The 15,150-nt window shown below is 48.2% G+C and overlaps 1 protein-coding gene across 1 annotated transcript in view; it reads left to right on the top strand.

The window, feature by feature from the left end:
- The window catches only part of LRRK2 (leucine rich repeat kinase 2), a 2,096,839-nt gene that overhangs the window by 1,916,875 nt on the left and 164,814 nt on the right, over positions 1-15,150 (top strand). Inside the window, exon 47 of the mRNA XM_086967213.1 lies at positions 3,699-3,883. Coding sequence (XP_086823339.1) covers positions 3,699-3,883 — 185 coding nt within the window. The remainder of the gene's footprint in view (positions 1-3,698; positions 3,884-15,150) is intronic.

Below are 15,150 nucleotides of genomic sequence, written 5' to 3'. Positions count from 1 at the left end.
ATAACAAGCAAGGCAGTCCTGATCAGAACAGACAACATGACTGCAATGTATTATATTCAAAAACAGGGGGGGACACACTCTCTCCAACTATCCAAACTAGCACAGGACATTTGGAGATGGGCCATTCCTCAAAAGATTTATCTGTTAGCAGAACACCTACCAGGAGTTCAAAATCAGATAGCAGACATCCTAAGCAGACAGTCAGAACAAGTACACGAATGGGAGCTGCACGACCAAATACTGCAGCCATTCTTCCAGAGATGGGGGCAACCAGAGATAGATCTGTTTGCCAATCATCAGAACGCAAAATGCAAAAACTTCGCATCCAGGTACCCACACCAACGGTCCCAGGGCAATGCACTATGGATAAATTGGTCCAACAAATTTGCTTACGCTTTCCCTCCTCTCCCACTAATTCCGTTACTGGTTCGGAAACTGCAGCAACACTCAATGACAATGATACTAGTGGCACCCACGTGGGCAAGACAGCCGTGGTTCACCACGCTACTACAACTCTCACAGGTGCCACATCAAAAACTAAGATTATTACCCATGCATCTTACACAGAACCATGGAGAAATAATGCACCCAGATCCCAAACAACTGAACCTAGCGATCTGACTCCTGAGGTCATAGAGTTTGGATATTTAGATTTACCACCAGAATGTATGGAAATCATTAAACAAGCAAGACGTCCTACCACCAGAGCAGGCTATGCAGCAAAATGGAAGAGGTTTGCTATACACTGTAACAGTAAGCACATCAACCCTCTGGACGCATCCACTAAACAAATCATTTGCTATTTACTACACTTGCAGCAATGTAACTTAGCATATACCTCTATCAGAGTTCATCTAGCAGCCATAGCGGCGTACCTACAAAACAGGCAACATCTTTCCCTGTTTAAAGTACCAGCAATTAAAGCTTTCATGGAGGGACTCAGAAGAGTCATTCCACCAAGACGACCACCTTCCCCAGTCTGGAATCTCAACATAGTACTTACCAGACTAATGGGGCCACCCTTTGAACCTATGCATAGGTGTGAAATACAATTCCTCACATGGAAGGTGGCCTTCCTCATAGCTATCACGTCACTTAGAAGAGTAAGTGAGTTGCAGGCTTTTACGATTCAAGAACCATTCATGCAGTTACACCAAAATAAAGTGGTTCTTAGAACAAACCCAAAATTCTTACCAAAGGTAATTTCGGCATTCCACATCAATCAGTCAGTGGAATTACCGGTTTTCTTTCCAAAACCACAAACAGTAGCGGAAAGAGCCCTACATACATTGGATGTTAGAAGGGCAATATTGTACTATATAGAAAGAACACAAACTTTCAGAAAGACAAAACAGCTATTTGTTGCGTTTTCTCCTACACATAAAGGCAATCCCATCTCTAAAGCGGGCATTGCCAGATGGATTGTAAAATGCATTCAAATATGCTACTTAAAAGCAAAGAGAACATTAACTGTTCCTCCTAGAGCTCACTCTACACGTAAACTAGGAGCATCTATGGCATTTTTGGGAAACATTCCACTAGATGACATATGCAAAGCAGCTACCTGGGTTACACCGCACACCTTCACAAAACACTATTGTGTAGATGTGCACACAACACAACAAGCTAGAGTGGGACAAGCTGTATTAAAAACTTTATTTCAGACAGTTGCAACAGACACGGGCAACCACCGCTAGGGAGAGAACTGCTGTATAGTCTATTCATAATGTACCATCTGCAGCCCATATGCCTCGAACGGAATATGCTACTTACCAGTATGCATCTGTTCTTGGCATAGAGGGCTGCAGAGTGGTACATGCCCTCCCAGCCTCCCCGGAAACCTGTGTCTGTTCCAACATTATCTTATTTAGATACACTTACATGGGCATTCTTATCTGTATTCTATCATACTACTCCATCTAACCCTACTATGGCAAAACAATCTAAGGATGGAGCCGATGCCCATTCGCACTACCAACCAAGGGAGGAGTCACCAAGATACAAAAGACTATCCAAGAGAAAAACAAAGTGCAATCATCCGAGCCCAACACCAGATGGCGATCTATTCATAATGTACCACTCTGCAGCCCTCTATGCCAAGAACAGATGCATACTGGTAAGTAGCATATTCCATCTGTAAGAAACAGTAGTTAGTATTAGATTCCTTACCGCCCCACCCATCCTCCCCGTTTCTGCGAACGGATATCTAGGGTTAAGGTTTCCCCTTTCAGGGCCCTAGTTTAATGGCACCAGTGTTAGTTTTTATCATGGCTCTGCGTTTCTGGCACAGAAAAGCTGTGTATAAGAACTGACGTCAGCGCGCAAGGGTGGCGTCTAAGTACTCCGGCGACGTCATCCCGGCGCCAACGGCGCCGACGATGGACGCGGAGCCGCAGACGACGCCTACCAACGCGCAAGGGTACTGCTACGCAAAAGTTTCTGGATCCAGTCTGACGCCTGGGGATATTCTAAGGTAAGGAATCTAATACTAACTACTGTTTCTTACAGATATATCGTTACCGAAGGTAAGTAACTTGTGTATTTGGTTCTCATTTTCCTCACTGGTCGTCCTTTGGGGTCCCTTCATTTTCGTTTATTAAAGTTATTCGGTTAGTTGATAATATTTTTGTTAGCCAAAACTTCTGCAATCAGAGTTATTGAGTTTCAGGCTCTCTCCTCTGCTTATCGCTTTAGAGTTGTTCTATAATAATGGTGTTAGTTTGAGGGACAAACTCTCTTTTTCTTTAAGGGATGCCTCAGAATTTAACGTCAGTCCTGTCAAACCTTCAGCTTAATTTTTCCCTCTACTTCATCCCTCAAAGAATGCAAAGAAGCAGACAGCATATACTAGACCTGAGAAGGGGGTGATCAGCCACTATATTCACTGAACTGTCCCTTTCTGTATTGATGACAATGTGTTCATTAGTTATGAAGGAAGTAACTTAGGTAAGAGAGTGTGCAAGCAGGCTGTCTCTATGTGTGGATAGCTTTGACAGCCATGCTGTGAGAATTTCTGTGCCCAGTGTGCGAGAGGGGCATCTGCTGCTTTAGTATTATTGAGAGTGATGCCTTCTCAGAATATTTGTGATGCAGCCACTCTGCATTCTTTGTAAAGCATACTTGCTTAGGCAAGGATGGGAGAGAGTCATCCACCTTCAGTAGGGCTGTCCTCCAGTACTTTTAAATATGATTCCAGATGTAGTCTTGACCCACTTCCTTGAAGAATGCATTGGGGGTTGTTCACGCAAGAAATCTGCATGTGTATACATCCATTAAAAGAACAAGTTGCTTATATTTGCAATGATTTTTTTGATGGATGGTATATCTTTTTCAGATCCTTTACCATCCTCTTTCCACTCCTATGTTGAGAATAGTATCTTCTGAGATCAATTTACTTTCTGAAAAAAGAGCGGTCTTTCGTTCATTTACTGCATCTGGTTGGGATTGCCTTATGTATTCAGATACAGCATCTCTGTCATAGTCTTCATTCCTGCATCCCTGACATTGTTTGGCACAGCATCCCGGCTATGTGGAGAGGCTTAGACAGCTGAAATAACTCTGGATCCAATTTAGTGCCGGGAGAGCGATCTCATTAGGAATCTGCAGGAGCTGAGAGATCAATCAGAAAGAATGTTACCAATAGTAACTGATTTGTTTATCACCAACGGCTGAATAACTGAACACATCTTATCTTACAGTGTAAAGATGCAGCACCTCTCAAGATTATAACTGTTGGAGACGTGAGCACACCAATGGTGGGGTTATGTGATTCAACGTACTCTTCAGAAAGGAACACCGTCTGGGGTGGATGCGGGACAAAGATCATATGCTTGTCCCAGGAGTTCCTAATTCAAAAACACATTGATACCATGAGTACTCAAACGTAAGTTGTTCACTAATAATCTGTTTGTTTCTGCTTAGTTACGCATGTAAAAAGGTATCATGTAGCTTAAATATATTCTGCAGTGTTTTAACATTCTACCACATGTTGGCAAAGGTAAACACTCATCATCGTTCAGAAATTTGCAGGCCTGATTTCATTGATGGATTAATTTAGTAATTAGTTTTGTAATGTGCAAACTTTAAAAAAACCTTACTACCACACGGTACCTTAAACCTGTTTTTGTTTTTTAATTTTTGGACCCAAGTGGGAGGTCCCTCTAGGACCCACAACCCCACAAGGGCTAAGGACAGCGGGTATTCCTACCCTGCCCCCGTATATGTTTATTCTTTTTTCTTGTTCCAACACAAGAAATGAGTTCAGAGCCCTAAAATGCCTGCCAAACATCTCTGTAGATGTTGAAGGCAGCCAATCAAATATTATATTTCATGTGACAGAGCTGCGGTACTTTGGCGATTTGGAAATATCTGTAAAGCTTGAACATTAATTTCTTAAAAACTGAATCACAAAAAACACACTTTCCTGGGTAAAGATATAGCTTTCTGACAGAGTCGGTGTAAATCAGTTGTGTTCTATGGTATCCTCATCAATAGTCATAAGCATTGAATAGTCCCGCCCATGTGTGGGGACCCCAGATAATATATTTAAAAAAAATATATATATATAAAAATTCACTTGTTTGGGTAATAGGAATAATGCCCGGCGCTAATATCCTCAGTTCCTGGTCCCCACCAGTTTTATATCAACAATACGCAAACAACAATATACTGAGAATCAATAAACAGCGACTTCTTCTTAAATCTTTGTTCAAGATTCCTTTTATTGTATTCTTTAAATCTTTTTTTCATAAAGCAATCAGCCTCCAATATTGTAATTAGCCGCAAACAGCCAGCCAACGTGTGTTTCGCACCAACATGCACTTCTTCAGGGCTCTTAAGTCAGTGGCTTCTAATTTCATACATCTTTATCTGTCTTTTAGTGTTCTCATCTCATGTTGTGGCGTAATAACTAAGGCCTGTGGTTTACCAGTTAAGTCTAGCTCCTGTTTTCTTATTTCATACGTTTGTTCGTTTTCCTCCGATATCCAATCTGTGTTTTAGTTCCTCTTGATAAGGATCGTAGCTGGCCATGACAGCCTCGCCCTTCCCGTTCGAAGATCAACACAGCTCTATACATTTACACACACAGCCTATGGTAGATGCTAAAAATGCGCAAAGTACATTGAGCTCATAAATTGTAACTACAATTGTTATTTGAAAGGAGAATGCAAGGGAATAAAAGGCTTTATCTGAAAGAGACACATTAGTGATAGATTCCTTACCTTAGAATATCCCCAGCCGTCAGACTGGATCTGGAAAGCTTTCGTCAGCAGTACCCCTGCCCGTCGATAGGCATCGTCATATGGCTGCCCGTGCGTCGTTGGCATCGTATTCGCCGTGATGACGTCACTGGAGCTACTTAGACGCGCCCACGCGCTCTGACGTCTATTCTTTATTATTCCACGCCAGCAAGCGCACATCCGGCGAGAGCGGTACCCCGTCACTTGTTGACTAAAGTACTTTTTTGATAATAAATTGTAAGTAAACTTAGTCCTGGTGCATAGTGATGCCCTGTTTCAAGCTTAGAGAACTGTCCGCGCACAATGTCGCTGACGGACCCGCACCCTGAGTGTCTCTTCTGCTTGGGGCGTGACCAGTGTTCCCACTGCTGGGCCATGGCCCCGAAAACTGTGCGGGTGCGGTCCCGAAAGTGGCTGGAGGCCCCACGTCATTCTAGGCTACGGTCAGGTGGGAGGTAGAGGGCCCGGTCACCGAGCAAGCACTGTAATTCATAGTCTTTGCAGTCTTCGCACTCAGAGCCAGGTAAGGCGAAGAACACAAAGTGGAAGAAGCGTTGCTGCTCTTCGTACTCCCCTCACGGAACACGGTGGAGGGGGCCGGTCGCACCGCCCCTGCGTCTCCAATGGAGCATGAACAGTTACCGTTGGTCTACCCACATTTTCCGGGTCCTTCGCCGATTTGCAAGAGTTTGTGTCTGCAATGGCACGTATCTTCGGCCCGTGCAGCCCCGCCGGATCACCTTCGGTCCCCACTGCTCCACCTTCCTCTACGTCACCGGCTTCGGCCCTGACGTCGTCGACGTCCATGAGGCCTCCATCGCTCCAGCTGGGGCTCCCGGATGTCGCCGATGGACCCCGTACGACCCCCTATGACATCGATGACGCCGATGCTGGTGGCCGATGCCGGCGTCGACTTCTTTTCCATCGCTGAGCCGGTGACGAAGGGTTGTCTCCCGACGCCGATCCCGACACCAGTGGGTGACTTTTACCCTTTTATTCACCCGCGTTCCCGTCCACTTGTGGAGGAAGGGGATGACTGGGAAAGTTTTGAAGACCCTGTCGCAGCACAGTGCGAGTCAGTCCATGACTGGGATGAGGAGGCAGAGGCCGGTGGCCCGGATTACACTCCGGCGCCCGGTTCACCATCCCCTTCAGCTACTATGGAGGAGAGTGATTGTTTAACCATGGTGCTACGTAAGGCGGCCAAGGCTCTTAGCCTCGAGCTCCCTACAATGGCTGTCAGGACAAATCTCCTGACTGAATTGCTTTGGCCAGCTTCTTCTTCTACAGAACCACTGTTGCCGTTTAATGATGCACTTACTGATGTGCTTCTGGGCACTTGGTCCCGGCCCAACACAGCAGCCCCTGTGGACAAGGGTGTTGGCCGACGCCTTCGCCCTGCCCCGGGCGACCCTGCCTTCCTCACCCAGCACCCTACAGCTGAGAGTTTGGTGTTTCAGGCCTCGACGTCCCTGAGTGCTTTTCCTTCTGCTCCACCAGACAAAGAATCCAAGAAATTGGAGCAGTTTGGCAAGAAGATTTATTCTTCCACAAGTTCTGGACTTTGGTCTGTGAACACTGCCTGTCTCTTGGGCCGCTATTACCATTCTGTATGGGATGCGGTTGAACAGGTGTTACCTCAGTGTCCGGAGGTGGCCTGGACAGTTCTCTCCCGGGCTCTTGGGGAGGGGAGAGATGTGGCCAAGTTCACTATACGTTGTGGTCTTGATACCGCTGATTCGCTGGGTAGGGCGATTTCCACAATGGTGGCGCTACATCGACATGCCTGGTTGAGGACGACTGGCTTTTCTGCAGATGTCCAGAATACTTTGATGGACATGCCCTTCGGTGGCACTGCCTCTTTGGTGATAAGGCAGAATCCACATTAGAGCATTTTAAGGACTCCTTGGGCCTTATTGCCGCACGCATTCGTTCCTCATCTAACTTTCGGTCCTTTCAAAGCTCCAGAAGAGGCGTGCAAACACGTTCATTTCAGAACAAGCCTGCGCAGCAACAGTCCCAGCGCAGCCACGGCCGTGGGGCTCGCAGAGGTGGATCACAGGGTTAGCGTGGTAGTCACCCTCACTGCCAGTTCCTCTACACCTTCCTAGACCAGTGTTTCAGGCCCACCAGATGCCAGTGGGGGGCAGAATTCGTCATCACCTCCCCCACCGGTGCACCATTACATCAGACAGGTGGGTTCTGGAGATTGTTCGAAGGGGCTACCCCCTCCCCTTCAAGTCTACCCCCACAGCCATGCCACAGCAGTTCCACCGCTTGTCGGGGGTTCATTTGACACTTCTCCAGCAGGAAGTTGCGGCCCTCTTGGCCAAGGGGGCCATCGAGCACGTTCCGACGCCAGATGTAGGTTGTGGTTGTTACTCCCTCTACTTCTTGGTTCCAAAGAAGAACAAGGGACTAAGTCCCAACTTGGACCTTCGGAATGTCAATCTCTTCCTCTGGAAGGAAAAGTTCAAAATGCTCACTTTGGCTCAGGTCTTGTCTGCTCCTGACCCACAAGACTGAATGGTGGCACTGGACCTGCAGGACGCTTATTTTTTATATTCCCGTCCTGCCAGCCCATCGGCATTACCTACGATTCACGGTGGGCCAAGAGCATTTTCAATTCACCGTGCTCCCCTTTGGCCTTACCAGCACCCCTCGGGTGTTCACAAAGGTGATGGCGGTGGTCGCACCTCATCTGCAAAGATCAGGGGTTTCAGTCTTCCCCTATCTCGATGACTGGTTGTTCAAGGCGGGCTCGCCCGAGACAGTCGTCTCCCACCTCCAGACTATGGCCGATCTCCTGCATTTGTTGGGGTTTTCCATCAACATGCTGAAGTCACACCTGATTCCCTCCCAAAAGCTCCTCTTCATCAGAGTGGTTCTGGACACGGCGCAGTTTTGGGTTTATCCTCCCGAACAGCGAGACCAGGAGATTCGGGATATGATTCCGAACTTTCAGCCCTTGCCCTGGGTTTCAGTCAAGAAGTCCTTGATGCTGCTGGGACTCATGGCCACCTGCATCCTGCTGACCAACCATGCCAAGGGGGCACATGCAGGCTCTGCAGTGGGACCTAAAGTTTCGATGGGCGCAGCATCAGGAGAACCTGTTCGACTACGTCCAGATCTCGGGGGCACTGCACAACAATTGCAGTGGTGGCTCACAAATCAGAGTTGGGTCAGCGGCAGATCCCTCTCCCTTCCCCAACCGGAATACACAGTGGTGACGGATGCGTCACTCCTGGGATGGGGCAGCCACATGGAAGAGGCGGAGATCAGAGGCCTCTGGTCTCCGACGGAGTCCTAGCTCCATATCAACCTTCTGGAGCTTTGAAGATCCTTCTTGCACTGAAGGCATTCCTTCCCTTTGTCAGGGGGAAGGTGTGAGAAGTTGGCCTGATATATGATGCTCACTAGTTCTAGTGATCACCTTGTATCAGTCCAAACAACCCTTATGGTGATTGGCTGTAAGTCAACCTTATAGACCAGCTATCCTAATGGTAGCATGGACAGAGCAGTCGTAGGCTTAATTCTTTTGGCATGTGAAGCCAGCTGTTTTACCACATATAACCCCTTGAATACCAGATGAAAGGGCACCACACAGGTTGTTATGAAAATAAACAATATATTTATTACTAACAAAACACCTCTGAACTCTTTATGAGATCAGAGGGCTAAGCACTTAACAATACTCTTCAGAAAAATACAATAAGTCGCACAATTACAATGGTGCCCTAAGGGCACGACAAACCATATACTAAGTAAATGGGTTAAGTAGAACGATAGAAGAAATGAGTATGCCCAGAGGCTGTAGAATCGCTGGGGCTACACTACCCTAACCTTAAGTAAGGAGCAGGAGGCCCACGGGACGCGTGTGCAGTGCTAGAACACACACGCGGGTTTCAATGCAAAGTCAATGGGCATGAACAATTTACAAAATAGGTAAGTAAGGACAGTTCCGACTCGTTGAGACTAAAAGTCCAGGGTACCTGGACACTAGGAGAGTCAATCTACCTATGAGCACCGAAATGCGCTTGTTACCTCACCCTTGGGCTGCGGGTGCATAGGTGTGAAAGTGTGTTGGGGTTCTTCGTTGAAGTCAATGGAGCCTGAGAGAAAAGATGCTGCAGGCGACCAGGAGGAAGATGTCCGGAGTGATCCAAGGGCCGATCGAAGAAGATGGAGACCTGAAAGCAGAGGGGACAGTGTTCAAAGTCACTAGCCAGTGACCGAAGTGGAACCAGGAAGGAACCAGATGATGTTGTCGCGATCAGGTGAAGAGGTGACGCTTGACTCTGCAGCCACGTAAACCAGGAGGCGTTGTCGACGACCAGGATGCAGGCATGAGCTGTCCCATGCAGGCTCTCGCTGTCGGCGGTGTCGGTTCCAGGGTCGGAGTCAACAGGCCTTGGCAAATGCAACCCACGCGGCAAGTGAAGATAGCGTCTGGTGCGGACCAGGAGGGTCTGGGGTACTTCTTTTTTGCAGGGAAGCAAGGGCCAGTCTGGAGCAACCAGACCAGTGGTGTAGTTTCAAGATTTCGTCGTCTAAGGGGCCACTAGCCAGCCGGCAAGTGACCAGACAACGCGTCGAGTAGCAACCAAGCAGAAGGGCCCCACGCAGATCTCGTGGATGCTGAAGGGCTGGTCTTCGGTGCAGGAGCTGCTCGGGGCTGGGGATTCTCAATCCCCAAAGCACTCACTCGAAGGGGCCTCAGAGGTCGTGCTGGAAGCGAAGTGCAGTTTCTTCAAGATGGCCGGTTCCCACGTGTCTTGTCACACCCACGGATCTCAGCTGTGCTGCAGATGTGAGTTGACGTCGGAGAGGTCTTGAAGTCCGGGTCTCGTCGGGCTCTGAAGTCTGGTTCCACCAGGAAGGACGACAAAGTGAACCGCTAGGACGCTTGATGGTGCCTGCGGGTGCAGGGTGGTCACTCCTTGGCCACAAAGGAGATTTCTTGAGTCTTCTGTGGAGCAGAACATCGAAGTCCAGAGTTTCTTCTTTAGGATAATCTAATTTGGAATGGGACCAGCTCCTACCTTTATCCTGCTAAAGGGGGCTGTAGTAGCGACTAGGTCCCTCCCATGGGTGGGACCAGGAAGGGGGGCGGTTAAACCCCCTATCCTTTGTCAGGTTTCGCGCCAGAGCTGGGGCTGGAGTGCCCCAGCAACTGGTTTGAACCAGGATATGCACAGGGACACCTTGTGTGCCCCCGGCATGTCTCCTTCCTTTCAGCCCTGTCTATCTGGATACACAAATTCCTGTCTGGGGTGGTGCTGGCACCTCCTCAGGCAGGAAACCCTTTGTCCTGGCCTCCCTTGCTGGAAGGACTCCCAGCAGCAGGAGGGCAGACTTGTGTCTGTGGCAGCAGCATCCATTTTGTGATACTGAGGCTCTGTTTAACTTTAACCGGGGTTACAGTTACGTACATGTCTTATCCCTCTAGAAGGGTGGAATGCTACCCCTGTCGCCAGAACTGGCGAGGGGGTAGCATTCCAAAGCGTATGACACCTTACACGACATGTTTCGATAATGTTATGCCAAAGTTAGCAATAACCGCGAGGATTATAATGCACTTAAGAGTATATGGTATAGCGTTATCATGGAACAGCTATAAGGACATGGTTCCGAAAGCTGCAGACCGGCTCAGCTCATGCTAGAGCACCATCTCACATAATTCCAAGCACTCTGCCTTCAGGATTGACAAGGCCTGCCATAGGAGTGACTTATAGGAGTATATGTGTCCATTTTGGGGTTAGATATAGGTATACTATAGCTACAGCAAAGGGTGATTACACCACCTTGCCCCAGCTGTGTTACCAGCCTGTTGTGTCTGTTTAGATGGCCAGCCAGGGGTGGAATAATACATGCTGCAGCCCCTGGTAGGCCTTGGGTGCACTTATGCCCTGGGTACCTATGGTACACTGTACAAGGACTTATAAGAGTGACCCAATACCAATTGGTAAATGCACCTAAAGTACATGTGTGTCAATTTAGAGAGAGAACAGCGAGGCTGTGGGTCTGATTAGCAGGCCCACAGCCAGGGAAAGTCATAAACCAGTGAATCAAAAAGCAAAAATCTGGGGTGACAATAGGATTGCAGACCCTACTCTCCTACATAACCCCCCCCCCCAAACTTAGGGACATTAAACTAACCTTCACCAGGTGAGTCTTCCTGTTCTAAGCGGCCAGTACCAGGTCTGTGTTCCACTGTAAAGTGTGTCAATTTAGAGAGAGAACAGCGCTCTTTCAGCTGCAAAGCTCCACAGCTGTGGAACTCGCTTCCTCTTTCGCTGCGCAGCACTGCCAATTTGTTCCAGTTCAGGAAGAGCCTGAAGACCTGGCTTTTTAATCTTTAGGCTGTTCTTATTGTTTCAGTTTCAGTTCTTTTCTTATTCTCTTTACTGTGTTGTGTTACTTTTATTCTGAGTTGCAGGTGGAAAGCGCCAGGACACTCTTTTCGAGTAGCCGTGCACTATACAAGAGCGTTGTAACATAACATAACATAACATAAAGTCCATCCCCTGTAGGGAAATGGACCACCTAAGAAGTTTGGGGTTTTCACCCTTCATTTGATTTAGCTACAAGAGGGGCTTATGGTCTGTCTGAATCTTGAAGTGAGTTCCAAACAAGTATGGCCTCAACTTCTTCAGGGCCCAGACCACAGCAAAGGCCTCCCTCTCAATAGCTGACCAACGTTTCTCTGTAGGGTCAGCCTTCTACTTATAAAAGCAATGGGCTGGTGATGACCATCAATATTCAGCTGAAATAGAACAGCTCCCACACCCAACTCAGAAGCATCTGTTTGGACAATGAAGGTTTTGGAGTAGTCTGGACTCCTGAGAATAAGTGCAGTACATATGGCCTGCTTCAGGTCATCGAATGCCTTTTGACAGCTAACTGTCCACTGAACTTTCTTTGGCATTTTCTTGCTTGTCAGGTCATTAAGTGGTGTCACAATGGACCCATAATTTTTGACAAACTTCCTATAGTAACCAGACAGGCCCAAGAAAGCTCTGACCTGTGTCTGGGTGGTTGGAGGAGCCCAGTCCTTTATGGCCTGTATCTTGCTCTCCAATGGTTGAACCTGGCCTCCACCTACAAGGTGGCCCTGGTACAACACCTGACTCTGCCCTATCAGGCACTTGGTGGCCTTGATAGTGAGGCCTGCCTTCTGCAGGGCCTCCAAAACTTTCCTCAGGTGGATCAGGTGATCCACCCAGGTGGAGCTGAAGACAGCAATATCATCGAGATATGCTGCACAAAAGTCATCCAACCCAGTGAGAACTTGGTTCACCAACCTTTGAAAAGTGGTAGGTGCATTTTTCAAACCAAAGGGCATCACCACAAATTGGTAATGACCTCCTGGGGTAGAAAATGCTGTTTTGGCCTTGGCTTCCTCAGCTAACCTGATTTGCCAATAACCAGCTGTTAGGTCAAATGTACTCAAGAATTTGGCAGAAGCCAATTTATCTATGAGTTCTCCGCACGACTCATCCTCGACATCCCTCACCACAGCCGCATATCTGCCCACCTGAGAAACCTGCACTGGCTCCTCGTCAGCAAAAGGATCACGTTCAGGCTCCTCACCCATGCACACAAAGCGCTCCACGGCATGGGCCCCAAATACCTCAACAACCACCTCACCTTCTACACTCCGACCCGCCAGCTCCGCTCCGCCAGTCTCGCCCTCGCCACCGTCCCACGGATTCGCAGAACCACCACCGGAGGAAGATCTTTCTCCTACCTGGCCGCCAAGACATGGAACTTCCTTCCCGCCCACCTACAAATGACCCAGGACCACCTCACCTTCAGGAAACACCTCAAGACCTGGCTATTCGTGCAGTAGCAGCACCCCCCCTCCCTTCAGCGCCTTGAGACCCACACGGGTGAGTAGCGCGCTCTACAAATGCATTGATTGATTGATTGATTGCATGCTTCTACACAATCTGAACTACAGTATTTTTTAACCTGATATTCACAAAACGTATTCTAATATATTTCTTTCCAAAATTACTAACCGATTTTTGGTGTGTTTAATTTTGCAATACTGATTCTGCTTTTATCCCTCTTGTCTGTAATGAACAAAACAGAACAAGACACTAACAATTTAAGTGGTTTGTGGGAACAGTGATAATATATCCATGTAGTATAAGTAATTTAACACTATCTACTATACATTATAAGAATATTGCAAGTCATCTTAAAGTTCCATGACAATATAAAGGAACTCTTCCTTAAGCCTTGTTCCTCTGTATGGTCATGGAGCTCGTCTGTGGGTTGCAATATCCATGAAATCTACAGCTGGGGGTACTTATTCCATATATATTATGTACTATGATGGATTATTATTAGATATGTGTTATCTGATAGAGACTTCTAGCCACAGATTATTTACCTTAGAATTATCCCCAGGCATCAGACTGGAATAGGAGATTTTCCGTGAGCAGTACACCTCCGTACCGGTAGGTGGTTTTGTTCGGCTCCGCGTGACGTAGTCATCCGCGCTGGAAGAGACATGTGCAGTGCCTATATAGGTGCAACCTCAGCACTCTAACGTCAGTTATTTTCTTTCCACACCAGTCAGCGCAGATCCAGATAGAGCTACCCCAAGTACATTTTTACTGCACTTTTTTCACCTTTGGTCAACATCTTTTTTGAGAGATCTTCTTCTGGTGTGGCAGGGATGTCAATTAGGAAGGCCGGCTTCAAGCTCTGTAGCGCCTGTCATAGACAGATGTCATGATGGATTCACACACTGTTTGCCTCTGGTGCCTCAAGCATGACCATGATGTGAAGACCTGCATCAATTAATGCACCATACACACCAAGGCCTTGAGGGAGCGTTCCTTCAAGCTCCTTGCCACTTGATGGTCTCTCTCTCGGTCGAGAGGAAGGACATGGATTGGTCGTAGAGCCCAGGGTCCTTGTTGCTCCCAAAGCCATCTGGCCATTCGCTCAAGTCCCAAAAAAAGCAGAGGAGCCCTGTCCATTGTGGTCTTCACACAAGTCAAGGGAGCGCCTTCATTCATGGCTGGGCTACGCAGTTGAGTCTGTGCCTGGGATGCCTCCGCGCCTCCCTGAGTTGATGAACTTTTGCAATTTCATGTGGCCATGCGCCTCAGATTTGAGCAGCCCATCCTCTCCACCTTATCATCTGGCCCTGCGGTTTCAGAAGGGGCCCATACTGATATCATGCAGGTAGGTCCGCCCACGGCACCAGTTGGGCCCCTTGGATCCATGAATCAATCTGGACCGGTGCCAGTCGTACCATCTCAACCTTCCCTGGCACCGGTCCAAACGCCATTGCTCCCAGCTGTGCCATTCCCTTTCTGAACCTCGACTCCGACACAAAGCTGGGAGAGAGCCATATATTGGCAGTTCTTTCGCCGACTAGAGCCATGCCTTTCAGGCCGGTGCCTGAGCTCTATTCTTGTGGGCTAGGATTGGGAGGTGTCACTGAAATTCCAGCTATTAGATCCCAACATGGACTGGTGTGAGGACTTGGAGGAGGCTAGTGCAGTGGACCGTTCGCCTGATACTGGCATGCTTTCTCCCCCTATCGTGTCTACGGAGGAAGGAATGTCATTTGCTATGGTGGTGCGAAGGATGGCTCAAGTCCTGGACCTTAGCCTACCCGCAGTGGCAGGCTAGAGGAACGTCTCGACAGAAGTGCTTCAGACCAGAGTGACCCCCTCAGACCCACTTCTCCCATTTAATGAACCCTTACGGATGTCCTGCTTGGGACTTGGTCCAGGATCAGCACAGTGGCACCTGTGAACAGGAAAATTCCCCACTGCCACTACCACCCCACCCCCGGGTCCCCCCATTTCCTCACCCAACATCCTAGCCCAGAGAGCTTTGAGGTCCAAGCCTCTGTTTCCCGTGTAAATCCCGGCACATTCCC

This window comes from Lissotriton vulgaris, chromosome 1_1, assembly GCF_964263255.1.
Source record: "Lissotriton vulgaris chromosome 1_1, aLisVul1.2, whole genome shotgun sequence".
In the NCBI taxonomy this organism is placed as follows: Eukaryota; Metazoa; Chordata; class Amphibia; order Caudata; family Salamandridae; genus Lissotriton; species Lissotriton vulgaris.
Note: the sequence above shows the minus strand (reverse complement) of the source record. Positions and strands in the feature narration are given on the sequence as shown.